This window comes from Arvicanthis niloticus, chromosome 1 (genome assembly GCF_011762505.2).
Source record: "Arvicanthis niloticus isolate mArvNil1 chromosome 1, mArvNil1.pat.X, whole genome shotgun sequence".
NCBI lineage: Eukaryota > Metazoa > Chordata > Mammalia > Rodentia > Muridae > Arvicanthis > Arvicanthis niloticus.
The window spans coordinates 126,741,321-126,761,617 of NC_047658.1; the positions used below are offsets into that span (position 1 = coordinate 126,741,321).

The 20,297-nt window shown below is 40.7% G+C and overlaps 1 protein-coding gene across 5 annotated transcripts in view; it reads left to right on the top strand.

Moving 5' to 3' along the window:
* The window catches only part of Trpm6 (transient receptor potential cation channel subfamily M member 6), a 141,155-nt gene that overhangs the window by 52,069 nt on the left and 68,789 nt on the right, over positions 1–20,297 (top strand). For 4 of the 5 annotated variants that reach the window (XM_034502568.2, XM_076918335.1, XM_076918341.1 and 1 more), the window contains exons 12-19: positions 1,866–2,000; positions 2,992–3,045; positions 4,473–4,613; positions 6,617–6,751; positions 8,274–8,554; positions 10,179–10,407; positions 14,419–14,571; positions 18,017–18,163. In XM_034502568.2, coding sequence (XP_034358459.1) covers positions 1,866–2,000; positions 2,992–3,045; positions 4,473–4,613; positions 6,617–6,751; positions 8,274–8,554; positions 10,179–10,407; positions 14,419–14,571; positions 18,017–18,163 — 1,275 coding nt within the window. Of the gene's footprint in view, positions 1–1,865; positions 2,001–2,991; positions 3,046–4,472; positions 4,614–6,616; positions 6,752–8,273; positions 8,555–10,178; positions 10,408–14,418; positions 14,572–18,016; positions 18,164–18,449; positions 19,174–20,297 lie in introns of those variants that run through there. The other variant, XM_076918349.1, reaches the window with a different exon arrangement.

The window sequence follows — 20,297 nt, forward strand, 5'->3', positions numbered from 1 at the left end:
GACTTCAGAGGGTCAGAGTCTATAATGGTGGAGTAAAAGCATGGTAGAAGGAACAACTGAGAGGTCACATGTCAAAATCACAAGCAGGAGGCAGAGAGGTACACTGGCACAGTGCAAGTCTTTTGGACCTCAAAGCTTGCCCATAGTGATCCACTTCCTCCAACAAGGCCACACCTCTTAGTCCTTCCCAAACAGTTCTACCAACTAGAGACCAACCATTCAGTTATATGAGCCTGTGGGAGCCATTCCCATTCAGAACATCTACAGATTTGTTATGCACATTATTTGAATTTGCATTCACGGTTCTGTTCTTGTGTTTCCTATGCTTTTCCTAAATTCCCGTTTTCTGAGTATTTCATCAGTTGCTGCTCATTGTACCCCTTGCTTTTCTTGTGTTTGTGTTTGCTAGGTTTTCTCAACTCAGTGAAGCCCTACTTTTATGGTAGCATAGGGTTAGTCTATAAATTCCTAAGAGCACATTTGATTGCTGAGTGGACATTCTTCCCTCTGTGTTCAATGGCACAGGAATAGATCTTTTTCTTTCTGTCTGAAACTATTCCTAATAGTCCTCTGAAGCATTCTTTCTGAATTATTTGGTTCTGCCTAACTTCTTGATCCATTTGCGTTGAACATTTTACTCAAGGGTGAAGATAGACAGGGAGATGTTTTGTGCCCTGTGAGTTTGAACTTCAAAAGAAGGTCATTTGGTGCTGTTTTTTGGGGGACTCCCCTCAATGTGAACACATTCATGTTATCTCTTGCATTGGTGTTGGTGCTAGGAAAGAAATGAATGTCTGAGCCAGCTAGAAGGTGCAAGCGTCTCTGCTCGTGGTAAAAAGTGAGCCTTTTCTTAAGTCATTGACTCATCATACTTACAGAATCCCTGTGTATCAAACACTCCATTAGAATTTGGAAAAGGTGCTTAGACTGCCTAAGGCTAAAGTTGAACTTTGTCCTCATGGCTTTCTAAGTTCTGTATTGTACCTCAATATAACATGTGTTGTTGTTGTTGCTTTATTTCTGAGAATTGAGTCCAGGGCTTTGTCCACAACAGCTGCTCACACACAGAGTTACTTCCCCAGCTGATTTCTTTTGTATGTCTTATACAGTGAGCACACTATATTAGTTTTCCTGGATAGTTTCTACTAAAAGTTCAACTATGGCACCAACATTAGACTGAGCATGTGTACTTTGACTTCACTGTGGTGTTGCTGTTATATGGCTGTTATATGCTGTGTGGTTTTTGAAGCTTTTGACTTCAACTGTTTGGCTTTGGGTGGACTCTTGAGCCAACCACCACTTGACCCGCTGCTTTCCCCATACCACATAGCTCTTCTCATTTTCTCCAATCCCCTGTCCCCCCCACTTATGAATTGATTTGTTCAAATAAATTCCTCTGCTATAGTTTTTGTAGAATTTTTGATAGGGGAAAATTAAATGAAAATGTCCAATATATCATTTATATCCCATCCAGGTAAAGTTTAAATGGAAGAATAATGGTACCCCAAACAAACAAACAAGCAAACAAACAACAAATTTGAAACCAAAAAATTATTTTAAAAAAAGAGTTGTCAAATGAATTAGTGAACATTTGTTTCCATCTCCAAGCTAAAAACAAACCCAGAAAAGCTTACATTTTCATTACAACTACCTTTAAGACTCACCATCAGATTGGGGGAGTTGAGAGTGTTACAGTGTTTGCTTTTTCCTCATATAAGAACATGAATCATTCTTGACTATGTCTTCAGTTAGGCCCTGAACATTTCTTAAGAAGTTTGTATTTTATAATGATGATATCTATATAAAGCTATTCTTATTTTTCTTATGTTGTCTTCATACCTCTTCCTTCTTTGTATATCCCGAAGCCTGGTGCTCTGGAACAAGCAATGTTAGATGCCTTAGTGATGGATCGAGTGGACTTTGTGAAACTCTTGATAGAGAATGGGGTGAACCTCCACCGCTTCCTCACAATCCCTCGGCTGGAAGATCTCTATAACACAGTGAGTATGGAATACTTCATGCCATCTTGCTCAGGATTTGTTTGCTAGGTAGCTTAGTGCCTGCCTATCTTCCCCAATGCTCATGCACCAACACCGTTTTCAGAAATGTATACTTACTTTCCAACTTAAGTCACAACAACATTACTAATTCCAATTCATTTTAAGACTCAGAGACAGCAGTATGAATGAGAAAAATTTTATGTGGAGTATTTTGACCTAAAGCTACCATAATGTGCTGCGCATGTGTGCACACACACACACACACACACACACACACACACACACACACACACCAAATATAAGAGTAGAAGATTTTCTTAAAAAAAAAAAAAAAGATGTTCTTGAAACTGATCTGGCTTCTCCACTGTGAAAATGGCCATTGCTTGTGCCAAGTACCTTCCTGAATTGTTCTTTCTGTTTCTTTCAATAATGTCCTCTCCTCAAAGGACATTCACATCTGTCTTTCTCATTGATCCAGTTAGTTAACAGTAATCTCTTTATAGAATTTGAAATACTTGCAGCTTCTTCTCAGCACACACATCTTCACACTGCTTTCTAATTTTACGATATGTGTTACTCCCCACTTTCTATTACTGTGAACACTTCCTTGAACCGTTTAGAAAGCTGAACATCATAAGGACTCAGCAAAATGCCAATTGATCGAATGCCCTTGTGTGCAAAAAGATGTGATGATTTAATAGAATTTATATATTAAAAGATAATAAAAAATGCTTAAATGTGTAGTTTTTACCATACAACATTCTAACATCCTTATTAACTCTCTGTGTATATCTGCTTTGAAAACTATTTTTGAATGATCATAGCTTCTCTTAGGAAACTCCCTCTTTTTGGATTAAGTAGTCTATGCTTCATTACCAAAGACATTGAAAAATTTTGATATTCTGGGTTACCTGTGTTCTGAAATAAGGTGCCTCCAGCACATGGCCATTAAAGAAAATGATTCTTTTTCTTCTTCTCTTTTCAATCACAGAAACAAGGACCAACAAACAAGTTTTTGCGTCATCTTGTCCAAGATGTAAAGCAGGTAACCTAACTATGAAAGTTGAAAATACTCTTCACATATTACCTTAGCTTTGAGATAGAGGAATAGAAGTTTGTAAATTGTATTTTTAGATTTTATTGTGAATTACTTATTTTTGTATGTAGGATTCTAAATACCTTAATCACCAAATTTTACTATTCTTGGTTTCCCCACTTTGTTTCTGGTTTTAAAGTTTGTCCCATCAAATAAGTGATACTAGCCATGGTAAAACGTAGCTCAGAGGGGTGTAGTTCAGTGACACAGTGCTCATGTAAGACCCTGAGTTCAACTGTCATCACCTCACAAACGAAAACAAAGCAATCAGGCCAGGTTTTGTGGGTCATGCTTATGATTTTAGTTCCCAGGAGGCTGAGGCATAAGGATCTAGGTTTTAATAACAGCCTGGTCTACATATTTGACCCTGTCCCAAAAGAAGCATTCAAAATAAGCAAGGACACATAATCAGTGGACCTTCCACCCAATGGATTATATTCATCACACAGTGACTTAGAACGTCAGCAGCACAGGTCTTTTGCTGATGTCAAATGTGTGATTTCACATGTTTTCTGTTGTCACTGTTTTGAGCATCAGGGGCAGCTTAGGGGTGCAAACAATGTTTTAGTACATCTAAGCCCTATTGCAGGGAATTATGATGGTTCAATATCCTTGTGTGTGATTTGCTCAGAGTGTTCTCAACAAATGTTGAATAAAACAAATCTTGAAAACTTAAAGTATCTTTCATTTGTCACTGTGGTAAAAATACACCCACAGTACATTTTAAGAGTTCTGTCATTTTTTGACTGGTGGAGATACGTGAACATCTGCCTCCCTGTCTCCCTCCTCTTTCTCTCTTTCATCACCTAGCTTCTCCTCTCCTTCTCCTTTTCTTACTCCTTCTCTTCCTCTCAGTACTCCTCCCACTTTTTGAAGCTTGGTATCTCATTGAATAGAGTTTGGACTTTCTGCTTCTGTTGACTTAGTTGGAGAGTCAGATGAAAGGAACATGTTTTCTTGGAAAATTTACAGGAAGCAAAATTGCCTATGCTGATATAAATATAAGTTACATTGATTTAAGCTTTAGCAAAATAACTTGCTTAAATTACTTCCTAAAACTATATCTCAATATGCTGAAGAGAAAGGGATGGATAAGTTAACTGTTGTCTTCTGAGAGCATGGTAAAAGAGACAGAGAATGGGCTGGTGAGATGGCTCAGCAGTTAAGAACACTGGCTGCTCTTCCAAAGGTCCTGAGTTCAATTCCCAGCAACCACATGGTGGCTCACATCCATCTATAGTGGGATATGATGTCCTTTTCAGGCAGGTGGATGTATATGCAGCAGAGCACTCATATGTTAAATAAATAAAGTTTTTTTTTTAAACAAGAGACAGAGAAGAATACTGGAAGGTGTGACTTCTTGTTCTTTGTTACAGCATACCCTTCTCTCGAGCTATAGAATAACGCTCATTGACATTGGGCTGGTAATAGAGTACCTCATTGGTGGAGCATATCGGAGCAGCTACACTAGGAAAAGTTTCAGAGTTCTCTACAACAACCTCTACAGGAAACACAAGGTAATATCATTTCAAAGTACTCCAATGAGAGGGCAGGGAATGGCAAATCACAGTTTTAGGGAAATGGCTGATGGGGTCTCAGGGGCAGTAGCTTCTGTAATGGGCCTTCTATGTGAGGGCATGTGTCACCTGCTGTACATAGAGTACTGTACTAGTGCTTTTCATGCTGACATGAGATGAATAAAATACTTCCCCCAAGAAACAGATTGAGAGTAAATTACTTACAGTATAAAGCAGGATGTTGTATGTGCTGTATTGTCATAGAAGTGGTGTGATGAATCTGGCGGGAGAGCGGCTGCTTCTTCTTTACCTCTTTAAACAAAGTGGTCAAAGGTCAAACACTTAATAGATTTACTTCTATAAATTAGTGATGGTCTATAGTCTGGAGACTGAATATTGGGTTAAGCATGTAAAGATTATTTTGGAAGATGAAAAAGGAGTGAGCTTAAAAAAGAAATGCTTTTACAGATGATAATATATTTTCTGTCATAGTTTTGGGGAGACTAAGATTATAAAAGGATAGTTGGCATCACATACCTATAGCTGGAAGAACCTCATTTTTCTTAGAGATACAGATACCAGAAAAAGAGCCTTGGACACAGATGTGAAGAGAAGGGTGGGACCAGAGGACACAGTGCTCAGAACTCAGGGTGAGGTTCTGCAGAGACGCTGAGACCTTTGTCATGGGTGGACAGGGATGAGACTGGAATGTGACTGGGGAGGAGGTTCCATGAAGAACCTGGGCTAGCCAGTTACTTTGGACCTTTATAAAGGTCTTTATAAAAAATTGGAGGAAGTGATAACCCCATTTAAGTTTAGGAAGTGAACAGAACAACCCACCAAAACCATGAAAAACACATGAAAACCCTCATCTCATGAAGGAAATAATCTCTCCTAAGATTTTTGAGGTCAAAGACACCCAGTGTCAGCCACTGCCTTTGAAAAGAGTGACAGTGCTGGGTGGCAGTGGGGACAAGGTCACCATGTGGCCCTAGTGCAGCCATTTCGCTGCTTACTAAGAGGCTCCATTACTGTTCTTTACTGTTCTTTCTGGAAATGACCCATCAGTGTGACATGTTCCATTTCACTACTTGCTTTTTCCCGAGGGTCTAAGATGGTGTTTCAGACTGCAAGCAGACCACAGTGCTAACACCTACGTGGTGTGGAGCTAGAGTGGTCTGACATAGACTTCTATTTATCTCCTTACTTGGGATATGAAACATAATGTGTCTGTGTTCCCACTTTCCTGACTAAGAAACAGGCATATTAATGTCTCTTCATAGAGTTGTGAGAATACCAACAACCCTCTAATCCTTGTTACAGAGCAAGCTTTGAGTGACTTCACAACAATATTCATTATGGTTATTACTATGTTGATATGATTAATTCTCCATTACAATAATGAAAATAACTTGGGTGTTGTCTCTGAAGTACTGACTTTACTCTTTCTATGTTTACTTTTTATCCATAGAACACAAAGTGAAGGAGAGTAGAGTAGAGTTTTTCAAAACCTACTGTTTGTATCCTAGGCTCTTAAGCCAGTCACTATTTATCTCTGGTTCTTCTTGCTGACACTTCGTTTGACGGCCATGCAATGGAGATATCATATATCACCTGGAAAAATTCCAGAGCTTTCTAACTTTGTTTTAACCTTGTGAACAGAAACTTTTTCTTATCAAAACTATAAAATTTTATTACCTGTTTTGAACTAGGCTTGAGGCTAGAACATCTATTAAGTCTAAAGGAATTTCCACATAGAAAAGGAATTCAGATGCGTAATATGGAACAAAAGAGTGTGCTTTCTAAGATGTCAGGAAATAGTAGTGTTTATCAGGAGACTGGTAGATGCTATTGAGTGAGTAATCTCTAAAGACATTAATTATTAATCATGGACGAGACAGAAGTGTTGAGTATTTGTCTGGAAAGAAAATGATATCACTACTATAATCCTTTTTAATCTTTCTTTTGTTTTCTTTTATAAACGAAATAACAACATATACCAGGGTGTGACCAGCTTTGCTCAGAGCCTTTCTCAACAATCTCTTTATCAGAGACATTCACTGGGAAATAGAAAGGAGTCTTCTGAAAGCACACTGCATTCCCAGTTCTTCAGGACGGCCCAGCCCTACAAATCCAAGGTACACTTCTCTGTTTGTAGAGTTGAAAATGAAGGTGTTTTTGCAGACTTCTTCATTGACACTGGAGAAAGGGAGTTTCCAGTGAAGAATCATTCCCCACTATCATAAATAAACACATGATATGATTCACAGGGATCACTGCTGGTCCTGCTGTTCTTCAGCAGCACAGCGCCCTGACAACCCAGCCATTGTCTGCTCTTGCCCCCTCAGATTCTCTTCCTTGTTTTTACCTCTGTCCTGTGCAGTGGTGATTGGGGCAGGCTGTGTAAACCATGGTATTAACTATTCATAATCATTAGCCTAACATTACACTCTTGACCTCCCCACTCAAGTCTCATTGCTATGAGAACCATTCCCTTTGTAGCTCTCTATTCTTGGGAAGTGGTCCTTTTGTATCTTCTTTTCCCTAACAAAGTCTTTCTGGAAGTTAGTTTTATCTTTTTTTTCCCCAGTATAACAAAGATAATGAGTGTGTGTCTTTAGCCTACTCTTCTCTGGGGCAGAGTGCTTTTGCTTAAGTATTTCCATGGAAATCATGAGCTATTGGCTGAAAGATGCTTCCTTTCCACAGCTGTTGGCATTGCCTTTAGTTAACATTAATGAACAAATTTTTTTAATCTATAAAAAGATAGGAAAAACACTCTAATAGTTTTTGATATGATGCCTCAAATTACAAATAATTATTTTAAAACCATTGTTATCTTTGAAGCATTATGCTGAGTACTTGGTTGACTTGGGAAGGAGAGCAGGTAGATGTGAATGGCATGGTGACTGAGAAATAGTTCTACATTTCCTAAGGTAGTGAACCTTATACAAGGCACTGATTCAGAGACAGGAAGCTATACAAAGGCACACAGGGAATTTGGGTGGCATGCTGGGTGAGCTGGAAAGGGTGAGCTTGCCAGGGAGACAATGCTTCAGGATAAAATAAAGCCAATGGATGCACTTGAATGTATGGCAGGCAGCACCGGTGACATTCTTCAAAGAAACAATGACCAATCACCTTGTTAATGAGAAGTAGAAAGCTTTTAAAATACAATTCTTACTTACCCAAGTAGATAACCACCAAAGTGCACATTGTGCTTGCTGGTTTATCCTAATGATGTTCCATGTATTTTTGAGACCAGGTTTCACTATAGAGTCAGGACTCTGTCCTCTTGACCTTCTAAGTTCTTCACTGTAATTCAATAAAACATGTGGTTATGTTTGTTTGTTTGTTTTTGTTTTATTTCTGAGAATTGATCCCAGGGCTTTGAGCACATCATTGGCCACTCTGTCACAGAGCTTTATCCCCACCTGATTGCTTTTGCATGGCCTTATACAGTGGGCACACTGGGTCAGGCTTACTAACAGTTTCACTATGGTGGATACCTGGATTTTTCAGATTTTTTTTCTTTTTTTCTTCCATGCTGGGATCTAACAGAGGTAGTAATTATTTTAAAAAGTATCTCTAGGATATGTGCTGTATTTCATTTAGCATTACACATCGGAGTCCTTAGGACTTTGTTTTCCTTTGCCATAGGACAAGCCTGAAGACTCTCATAAATCAAAGAAGAAGTCTAAGGAAAGACACAGCCTGTCAGAGGACTCTGGGGCTGCTGCCTTTATCTATCCATACAACGACCTGCTGGTGTGGGCTGTCCTCATGAAGAGGCAGAAGATGGCCATGTTCTTCTGGCAGCATGGAGAGGAAGCCACAGTGAAGGCAGTCATTGCTAGTATCCTCTACAGAGCCATGGCCCGGGAAGCTAAGGAGAGCAACATGGTGGATGATACTTCAGAAGAGTTGAAAAATTACTCAGAGTAGGTCTTCTCTCTTCACACTAAACACCAACAGTTTTGAGAATGTGGAAACATGTTTTTCATTTCCATTTTACCAGAGGATAAATAGACTCACTTAGAATTGTTTATTTTATTCAAGTATTCCCATCTGTCCCCAAGGAATGGAACCAGAAGGCTGTATAAATGGTTTTATGGGAGGGGGATTGTAAGAGGATTGACTTAAGTGATTATGGTAGCTAAGAACTCCTAACACAACTCTTTGGAGCCTGGAGACCCAAGGATACCAGAGAATCATGGCTAAGTTCCTGTCCAGAGGCTCCAGAACCACAGCATCGATGGTGGGATCCTCCTTGAAGGCCTGTGAACTGTATAGCATGCTGTCGCTGCATGTAGTGGAATCTTCAGGCTTCAGACTGCTGGTGTCCACCGCAGGTGACAGGTGTCTGACCTCTCAGGGGCAGAGGCCAATTCATTTTCTTATTATCCTTATCCTTATTTCTACTTATCCTTTCTGGGCCCCATGAGAGACTATATAGTGCCCATCCAATTTGAAAAGTCATCTTTCTCATGTAATCCTCTTAGTCTCTCATGCCAAGCCCTGGGAACACCATCACAGATGCAGGCTAATGTTGAGTTTTAGGTATTCCTTAATCGTGTTTATCTAGCAGCCAATGTTAACCACCACACAGCATCTTTCATCCACTCTTGTAGTAAAGGGTCCATAAAGGTTTGAAGGAATTCTATGGAATATAGGTCAGCTGAGTCTCATGCACAACTATTTTTTTGAATTGTGCATGCCAGCCTTTTTAGTTTCTTAAGGCAGCTGATGATTTTGAAATGAATGACACTGAAGCTCTTTGAAGTCCAAAGTCTTCGATGTTGCTAGGATTGCTGCTTACCTTAGGTGTCTTTCAGGCTGCGGAAACAAATACACACATTATAGCAAAGAACTAGAAAGTAACTGGTGGGAATGAGAAGCAGTGGAGCTATTTCCACTAACCTGACTACTCGATGCGATAGACCTGAGACCAGAGAACAGAGAGACACTCAGTGAATGACAGAGCTAATCTATAGCTTAATTTACTGAACTAGAGCATTTTCAGAGAAGAAAGACACTTAGGAAATTTTCTGAGAATTTCTGGGCCTAGCTTCTCAAATATTTAAGGATTTTGTAAAATAATCATGATGATGATAACTATAATAATAACAACAATAATGATGATAATAATAATAATAAAAACATGGTTCTGTGATGTTTCTTGGACATCTGATTTTTTGTCAGATTTCCTCTATTAGGCTTTATCATGTAGACCTGCCTATACCAGGCTGAATATAGCACATCACACAGCATGGGATGGTTTCTGTCACAAATACTGAATTCTATTCTGAGCCACCAGGGAAGTACAAGTTGTCTCCCTTCTGTATGAGAGACAGATCCTTTCTGAGCAGCTGCCTTAGTTTCCAATGGTGGTGATTAAGCCACTGTTTGTTTAGCAGCCTAGTCTTGTTTTGATCACAGACCCAGTTACCTGGTGTTTTCTCTGTGCCGTAGTCAATCTTTGAAGACATTTTTTTTTTTTTTTTTTTTTTTTTTTTTTTTTGTGGCTCTGACCAACCTGTGTTCTCTTCACCTCCGTGTCACCAGGCAGTTTGGCCAGCTTGCCCTGGATGTATTAGAGAAAGCCTTCAAGCAGAACGAGCCGATGGCCATGAAGCTGTTGACCTACGAACTCAAGAACTGGAGCAATTCCACCTGCTTGAAACTGGCAGTGTCTGGAGGCCTGCGCCCTTTTGTGTCACATTCTTGTACCCAAATGCTGCTGACAGACATGTGGATGGGGCGTCTGAAAATGAGGAAAAACTCCTGGCTGAAGGTACATTCTCTTGCCCTATGTCATATTGTCAGTATGGTGTGAAGGCCGGTGCTTTTGAGTTCCAGGTGGGTACCTCTGGCAAACTGTAGCTTCCTGCAGGTGCGCAGATCACTCATTCGTAGGGATCTCAGGAAACCACTTTTCCAGAGTGACTTTTCAAAACTGGATGGCTGTACCTGCCCTGCCACCACAGAGCCATTCCTGTGAGAGGGCACAGTGAGTTAAAAGCAAATACAAGCAACACTTCACTGTGCCAAATGACAGAGCTCTGAGAATTCCAACAGAAATGAGGCTTTAAGGGCCTGTATTCATAGTTTAGAATGTTTGAATAACATACACAAAGACTTGGGTTTGGTCCTCAGCACGACAAAGTAAATAAATGCTAATAGATAAGAAAATAAATAAAATTAGCAGTTTTTATTGCTTCTGGCACTCCATGGCTGTTTCATAAGGCTCTCCTCTAGCAAGTGTTGACACCATTCATCAGGTCTAAATTCTCAGCCTCTTTAGCTATGTAATCAAGAACACCTTAGTTCAGCATTTAAGATTTATAACGGACTGTGGACTCTAAATGTAAAGCTTTCCATCTGGTCAACCTCAAAGTGCATATATCTGTGAAACTCAGTAGAAGGGAATGAAGGCCAATTGTTCAGACCTACATGAGACTGTATTTTGCATTTTAACTGTTCTTTGTACAATGTTTAAAACCTAGTATATGTTAAATAGAGTGCCTATTATAAAAATATGAATTTTTTGGTAGATATACTACCTCAACAAAGTAAAATCTTATATAAAATAGGAAAGGCTATTTGTATTTTAATTTCTATCAGTGAGATCAGAGAGAGATGAAAAATGTCAATGAAAAATTATCTCATAAAGTGTCACAAAATACCGGAGGAGAAAAAGCCATCATTTCCCAAAGTTCTCCTTTGATCCCCTTTGACATCAGATCTGGAAGTGACAAAACAGAGGTGGGATGGGTCTGCCTCCATGTTCCCAGCTCTGGAAGTAGCTGCCTGCAGATGCCTACTCATCAGAAGTCTGCGGCAGCCTCATGAGAAGATGCCTGAGGCAGCATCCCCCGCCCTTCCCCTTCCACACATCACCTTCCAGAAATGCTGTCTCTGAGAACTTAATGGAGTTTTTGTCTTTTATATATGTCATAATGTGTGTGTGCATTTGTGTGTTTGGGGGTGGGCTGGGGGAAGTGATTAAAAGGTAAGTCCCAATGTTTCCCCCAAAACATGTGTTCATTTCAAGGCAGCTTGATACAGGAAGTCCCCCAGACTCCAGTAACTTCTCAGGTGCCAACAACAGTCCAGTTATCCATGTTGACCTATGAAGCAGATTTATAAATAAGTTTGGGGTATCCTTGTCAAAACAGTCCCAAGTGGGTGAGATTGTAGGAGCACCATGGAGAGCCATGTGGACAGGAAAACTGAAATCATGTAATCTGATAAGCTCCAACCTCTCCTCAGAAGTAGGTTGTTTATATCCCACTGTGGTGGAATACTGTTTCTCCAGGGAGAAGGGATTGGAGGCCTTCTCAGAAGTAGAACTAACCTGATGCTGTCATTGTGCACCTGGCTTGTGTTTTTATACTTGGGGGACTTATATATTTGGGTCAGAAAACACAAATTTTGTTAGAACTCAAGCCCAGAGAGTCTTCACAGCTTAAAACAAAACTTAGCAGGTGCTATCAGCGTGAGGCAAGAAAAGCAAGTTTGGCAAGTCTTTGGTTTGGTCTATGAAATCATGAGGATGGGTTGGCAGATTAATCTAACTTTTGGTCAGTGGATTCCAGGATGCTGAGACATAACTTTAGTTGGAAAAAAGACAGAGTGCCCACTGAGTTGGCTTTCACAAGTGTAGTAAATATTTTAAACTGTTTGTCTTGTAAAGATATAAAACGTGAACATAAAAAAAAACTCTGTTCAAAACCCTGTTAGTGTGCAACCTGTGGCGGTCAAGTGGTGGCAGTTCTCCACTTACGTCTTTCTGGCAGACAATGGGTTTGTGCAAGATGGGAGGTGGATCTTTTATATTCTAAAGATTATGATATACATTTGAATATGTTTTATATGGCAATACCTATTTAACGAGTTTAAATGATTAAAATCATGTAGTCACTACAAAATAATGTTCCTAACTGCCTACCCAGACCCAGTTTTTTCCCAGGTGAAACAAGCGTGCTGTATGCACTTTTAAACTTTTAAGTAGGGGCTGGAGAGATTGGACTGTGGTTACAAGCACTGGCAGCCCTTCCTAAAAACTCCAATTTGATTTTCAGCACTGATATGGCTGCTCATGGCAGTTGATAACTTTAGTTCCAAGGGATCTAACTCCCTCTTCTGGCCTCTGTGCATACTTCATATACTCCTAGCTCAGACATGAAGGGAAACACTCATTCACATAAAAAAAAATTTAAAAAACTTTTAAGTATGTATATTTACATTTTGAAGATGGATTTAGTTTTACACACACACACACACACACACACACACACACACACACACGACTAACTGCTTGCATGCATGTATGTATATGTACTACATACATTTCTGGTGCCAAAAGATGCTGGAATAAGGAACCAGAACTTCTAGAACTGGAATTATAGACAGTTGTGAGCTGCCACGTAGGTGCTGGGAACTGAACCCAGACACAAGCAGTCAGTGCTTTGAGCCACTGAGATGTCTTTCCTGCCCTTACATTTACTTCTTCCCCCCCCCTTTTTTATTATTCAATATTTATTTATTTACATTTCAGATGTTATTCCCTTTCCCCATCCTCTCACCACCCCAGAAACCCCTTATTCTGTCCCCACTCCTTTTACTTTTATGAGGGTTTGCCCCCATCCATCAACCCACTCCTCACTCCCCGCCCTTTAATTCCCCCACACTGGGGCATCCAGCCTTCACGGGACCAAGGACCTCCTCTCCCATCATACATTTGCCTCTTTAACGTTAACATGATATCATACTGTAAGGTTGTTCCATATGATCTGTTCCTGTATGGCTGGACATATAGTGTTTTGCCTTTGCAAATAACTGTGTGTGGCCACTTTTCTGCCCACCTTTGCTCAGAACTGAGGAACAGATTTGTAGAACAGAAATAGTTGCATTAAGATTTATGTAGACTCAGGCTAGAAATTGAACTGGGAGTGGGTTTGACTGTCTAATACACTCCCACTTACTCTTTTTCTTTTTAAAATTATTTTTAATCTTTTTTTTTTTTTACAGTCAAGTCATTATCCCCCTCTCTGTCTGCCCTCTGACAGTTCCTCATCCCATTCCTTCTCCCCCTTGTCTCCCACCCTCACCCCACCCCACCAGGCCTCCCTACTCCCTGGGGCCTCAAATATCTCTAGGGTTAGGTGCATCTTCTCTCACTGAGGCCAGACCAGGCAGTCCTTTGCTGTATATGTGTCTGGGGTTGGGGGATGGGCCTTGGACCAGCTAGTGTATGCTGCCTGGTTGGTGGCTCAGTGCCTGAGAGATCTCGGAGGTCCAGGTTAGTTGAGACTGCTGGTCTTCCTATGGGGTCGCCCTCTTCCTCAACTTCTTCCAGCCTTTCCCTAACTTAACCACAGGGATCCCTGTCTTCACTCCATTGGTTAAGAATAAGTATCTGATTCTGTCTTAGTCAGCTGCTGGTAGGACCTCTCAAAGGGCAGCCAGGCTAGGCTCCTGTCTGTAAGCACAGCACAGCATCAGTAATAGTGTCAGGCCTTGAAGCCTCCCCTTGAGATGGATTCTAATTTGGGCCAGTCACTGGACCTCCTTTCCATCAGTCTCTCTTCCATTTTTGTCCCTGCAGTTCTTTTAGACAGGAACAATTGTGGGTCAGAGTTTTTGACTATGGAATGGCAACCGAATCCCTCCACTTGATGCCCTGTCTTTTTACTGGAAATGGACCCTACAAGTTCCCCCTCCCCAGTGCTGGGCATCTGTTGTTAAGATGGTGCATGTGTGCTTTGTCCTCTGCTCATCCTTTATCTGGTTCTCTTTGCAGATAATCATCAGTATCCTCTTACCACCCATGATTTTGACATTGGAATTTAAAAGCAAAGCGGAGATGTCCCATGTCCCACAGTCCCAGGATTTCCAGTTTACATGGAATTACAGTGATCAGGGCCTGAGTAACACTAAAGAAAGTGTTTGTGTGGTGAGTACTCTACCACAGTAAACTGAGTTTCCATAGTGTAACTGCACAGAGATTCACAAGCCTGGAGCTTATCTATAATAGTATCTGCTAAACAACAAGTCTGCCCTTTTGACATTAACAGGGTATTTATTAACATCTTTCCAACACACACACACACACACACACACACACACACACACACACACACACTTCTCTCTGTGTATGTTGCTGGTTTGCTAAGTTTCCCAGAATGGCTTTGACTTTTTGGCCAATGTTTCAGTCCAGTGGAGTTACAAATTGCCCTGGGATTATACATTATTCTAAAAAACCCAGAGCTGATTCATCAACCAGGCATCTCTCTATGTAATCTCCACGTTGTTATATACTAGACAGGCAGAGCATGTAAGCAAAGTAAAGTATTCCATTTCTGCTTCAGTGACAAAGTCATGATGCCCAGCAACTCTTTCAGCATTGCTTTGAGAAGTGGCAGACCGGATCGGCTTACGACTTGAAATCTCCGTTAACACTGTGGCACACCCTTAAGCTTCTCATCTATAAAGGACACACATTTAGAATTTGTGTTGATGGGCCAGAGGGGTGGCTCAGTGGGCCAAAGTACTTTCAGCCAAGCTTGGCAATCTGAGTTCAATCTCAGACCCCGCATAAAGAAGGAAGAGAACTGATTCAAACACACTGTCTTTTGATCTCCACCCACATTCGACAACATGTGTATAACCAAAACAAATGTAACAGATTTTTGTTGATCCTCCCTGCTGCACCCCACACTTGTCATTTGTCATCATCCAGTGGCTGCGGGCAGTTTTGCTAGGGTTCTTATGTATGCTCTCCCCTGGGATGTAGCCACTTCCCCAGCAGCCAAGGGTCACAGTCAGAAGTTCAGGATGCTGTGAATGCTCTCTCTGTGGCTCCAACTCTGACCACGACTCATAAGGCTGCCCTTTGCTCCAAGGTGTGGTAAACATCTCCTCTGGTACCTATAACCAAATGAAGTGCCTTTAACATCTTATCTGATGTACTTTGGTGTGTATGGTCTATTTAACTGTCTATATAAATATTGTTCACCCACCAAACACTGAATGAAGACTGTGATTAGTGTTTTGTGGATGACACGTGTTGGTGACTGATTGAGCATCTGTGCATTCTGATGCCCTGGAGATCTGTCTCTCCTGAGTCGTTAATAACTCTTTAGTTATTACTCCTGTTTAGGTGAATGTGTGTCTCCTCTCTCTCCCCCCTCCGTCTCTTCTTTCCAGTTCCATTTTGAATCCTTGGAATCCAGGAAGTTATGTACGTTCCACTGACTGTAGAAAGCACGAGGAGTCTCTTAAAAGCCTGGGCTAGTCATGTGGTTACACTTCTGTCAGTCCCAGGTCCCAACTCATCAAAGAGAAGGAACGCAGTGATGACTCCACCCCTAGAGCTAACACAAAGCCTGGTGCAGGGGCACTCTGCATGGAGATGTGCCAGTTTGTTTGTGCATGCCAGGTTCAGGTTTACTGTGCTGCTTGAAGACAAACAAAAACAAAAAGCTGTTCCTTACCCATCTCCTCAAAATGTACACGCAAGCCTCACAGGATGTAGATGATTTGCCAGTGAATACAGTTCTGCTTTTGGATCTGGCAGATTTTGTCGAATGATGGGCTCATCATCACTGAAGTTGGTGTGGAGAACTGGTGCTTTCCTCTCAGAACTGTTCTTCTCCAAGGAGACTCAGCGTTTCTTCATAGAGTGGAAATTACACATGTGTGCTCTTAACATTAAAAAAATAGTAAATTTTTGACCCTCCCTGACTAGTGTCCCTTTAGAGTAGTTGCTCCCCCAGGTGGTTTAAATGTGGTCTTATCGAGTGATTAATTCACTGAATATTGAAACTAAGCCAGATGTGGCCTCAGCCATGGTGGAATTATTTTCAGGAAACTATGCACAAAACCTTAGCATTTTTCAGTCTGAAACACTTAGTGAAATAGGTGTTCAAGTACATTCTATTATGAATGGCCTCTGATCATAAAAATGGATTTTTTTTTTTTACTCTTTGGATTCATTTTAGGCAGAAATTATTGACTACATTTGTCTAGCTGTTTCCACTCTCCCACAATTATTATTATTTTTTGCCCAGAAGATTTGGTGGGCAATATAAGATTTCACAATGCTAATTAGGCAAATGTAATTGATTAGCTGAGGTTCATGGTTTAGCAATGTATAAACTGGGAGAAAGCTGGGGGCAGCAATAAAAACAGACGTGGTTTAGTGTGTCTTTGTGATACTACGTTTATAGACGTGAAGGGCCTTTTTGTTCTGTTGGGGAGTTGAAGCTGTATTATCAGATATTATATTTTCTCTGTGGGATTTTATTACCCACCTCAGGTGTGTGTGTGTGTGTGTGTGTGTGTGTGTTGTCTCACAATGTTTCCCAGAATGGCCTTGAATTCCTTGACTCAAGTGATTCTCCTGCCTCAACCTTCTGAGTACATAGGACTGCATGGACCCACATCCATGCTAAGTCAGAATTCTTTTTGGAGCTTTCCCCAGGCAAAATAAGTTTTTAAAACTAGAGAAATTTAAATTGCTCAACTGCTAGTCTCCTAAAGCATGACCTCTGTGGCCTAAACTAGCCCAGGAATAAGCTGCATGAAGAGGAGAGAGTGGAAAGCCCAGGGAGGAAGAGGAGTGACTCTTCTCAGCAGGGCTGGTTGGTGAGGATTCAGAATCGGTGATAGCTTCATGAAACTGTAAATAGGACAGAGGCAGGGCATCATTAGGCATAGGGTAAGCAAGGCCAGTGAAGAGGTTTGGTTGGACTTGTAGTTATGGTGGGTACTGGAAAAGCCTGTTTACAGGATGTCTGGAAACACAGAGGGTTGTGAGACTCTTGTATGCCTTGTGAAACAACATCATTCTATTTTACTCACTAGAGACCCCTTGACTGTTTATGACCAGTGTGGGGAGACAAGCAGCTGGTAGGAGAATCATTGCCTTCCTTGTTGTCTTCTTATGAAACTATCCTTAGGATAGTTTCATAAGATCTGCTTACATAGATCAGCAATCAAGAAAGGGTCCCCTTTCCCACAGGCCAATCTGATGGAGGCAATTCTACTTGAGAGTCCCTTTTCTCAGGTACGTCAAGTTGGTAACCAAAATTACCTGTCTCAACAAGACATAATGATGGAAACTAGTGGTGATACATGATTTTAAACATAGCACTGGAAACACAGAGGTAGGTGGATCTCTTTGAGCTCCAGGCCAGCTAGGATATATAGTAATACCATGTCTCAAAAAGGTGTATGTGTGTGTGTGTATGTGTGTATGTGTGTGTGCACGTGCGCAGATAGACTTAGTGTTGTTTATTATGTTTTATTGTGGAGAGGATCAGGAAATTGAACCGAGGATGAAAGTCTACCACTGAGTTATACCTGCTAGTCTACAATATGATTGCTTATTTTTTCAGAAAGACTACGATTTTGAAAGAGGCCCTGATGAGAAAATGGAGGAAACTCTGCGTTTAGACTTAAGAAATGTGCCCCAGAGCCTCCCCTGGACCAGGAGAGTCTACGAGTTCTACAGCGCTCCGTTTGTCAAGTTTTGGTTCTACACGGTTGGTCTCAGTACAGCAGTGTTGATGATAATTCATGATATTGTTACTAATGCTCTGTCCCATTTGCTCACCTGAGATAGAAATTTCATAACATTTTAGAATTTTTGCTTTAAAAAGTGGGGGAGAGATGACAAAGTAGGCAGGTGGGAAAGTTGGAAGAAGACAAGGAAAGTGTGAAGTGTGTATAGGGGAGACTGCCTGGACTGTAAGTTCTTGAGTGAGTCTCTTTTCTCATCAATCTCGCCCTCCTGCTACTTTTCTTCCTTTTGTTTTTAATTTGGCCTAGACTCTCATTCTATGACTTGCCAGCCTGGAAATCACTAGGTGGATGGAGATTAGGCTGGCCCTGGAACTTGAAGTAATGCTTCTGCAACTGCCTCCTGATGTTGGAATTGCAGGTGTGAGACCAGTCCCTGTGGGGAGCTGACAGAAGGCGGCTATCATCCATGCAGCCATCTTGAGCCATATACCCTGAGAAGAGACTTGATTACAATAGCCTACAACAGCTGAGCACACTCTGATAACATCTTGGTTTAGATACTGAGGATCTTCCCTTGGGTGTGTGAGACTTAAAGGTGTGTGATTTAAGGGCATGACTTAGAGATCAAATTTAGAGACAAGACCTAAGGGCATGACTTAAAGGCGTGACTTAGAGGCAAGGCTTAGAAGTGAGACATATAAAAGGCAAGAGGCAGACAGAAGAGTTGAGTACAACTTGGAACTAGGAATTAGGTTAGAGAGTACAACTTAGAGTACAACTTGGAGTAGGAATTAGGCATTTAGGAAGAAGAATTATTAGGTATTAGGCACTTAGCTCTTGGAAGAAGTAACTTGGAACTTGGAGGCCCTATCGATTAGGAACTAGGGACTAGGAACTCAAGACTTGGGACTTGAATAGAAGAAGAGAGACAGAAGAATAAACAGGATTGAATCATACTCTGTCTGGTCTCCATTCTTTGAGTCTGTCCTCACTCTCTTTCTTGTTAAACCCCGACCCACAGACCGGAGCAGCTTGGGGCAGTGCGGGCTCTAACAGTTTAGCCCCCAAGGCTTTGGCAGTGCGAGTTCCAACACTGATAGAGTGGTCTGAAACTCTTTTGGCCCCCAAATGTGGGGTAGAGAGGTTCTGGACATTTTGGCCCCCAAGCATGGGGCAGCTTGGGCCGCAACAAGTCTCAGATTGTATTTTTCTCTTGAAGTGCTTAGCACAGGCCAGACTGGGCATTTGGAGTAATTAAATACAACAATCTTAACAGTCCGGAGAATTGAATTAAATGGTGGGATTTTCCTACCTTTCTCAGGCAAAATAAATCAGTAATCAATAAAAATTATCAGTTGAACCAATTGTTTTGTAGGAATAGTGTCTTTTGGTTTGGTTGTTTTCAGTAGCATATGCTTTGAATGTAAGCGGGCTATTTAGAGTTGACAACATGAGTTGTTGGATCATACTGCAATCTTCTGTGGAGAGTGGCCATTCAGAGAAAGCATATATATATATATATATATATATATATATATATATATGTATATATGTATATATGTATATATGTATATATGTATATATGTATATATGTATATATGTATATATGTATATATGTATGTATGTATGTATATATATATGTATATATGTATATATGTATATATATAAATATATGTATATATGTATATATGTGTATATGTGTATATGTGTATATATATCAAGTGCTTCTCATGTATTTTTCTAATGCTCATCTATACTTAGATTCCTCACAGTCTATATTTTTTATTCCAAAGACATTTGAAGTTTGAATATAACAGGATGTCTATTTAAATCCACTTAATAGATAATCTCAGAATATTGACTTGGCAGCCACACAGTTATTGCAAATACATAATAAATATATAGTTTGGAATGACACTTATCTGTTTCTAAATTCCAATCCTAGGACTGGGGAGATGGTGCGGTAGGTAAAGGACTTGTAGCTTATAGCACAGCATGTAGACCCAGGTTCAGATCTCCAGCACCCATGTGAAAAGCTAGCCATGGTGCAGCATTTCTGATTCCAACACTAGGGAGGCAGAAATAGATTCCCTGGGCTTACTGGCCAGTCAGTCCAGCTATATTAGTGAGTTCCAGGTTCAGTGAACATCCATG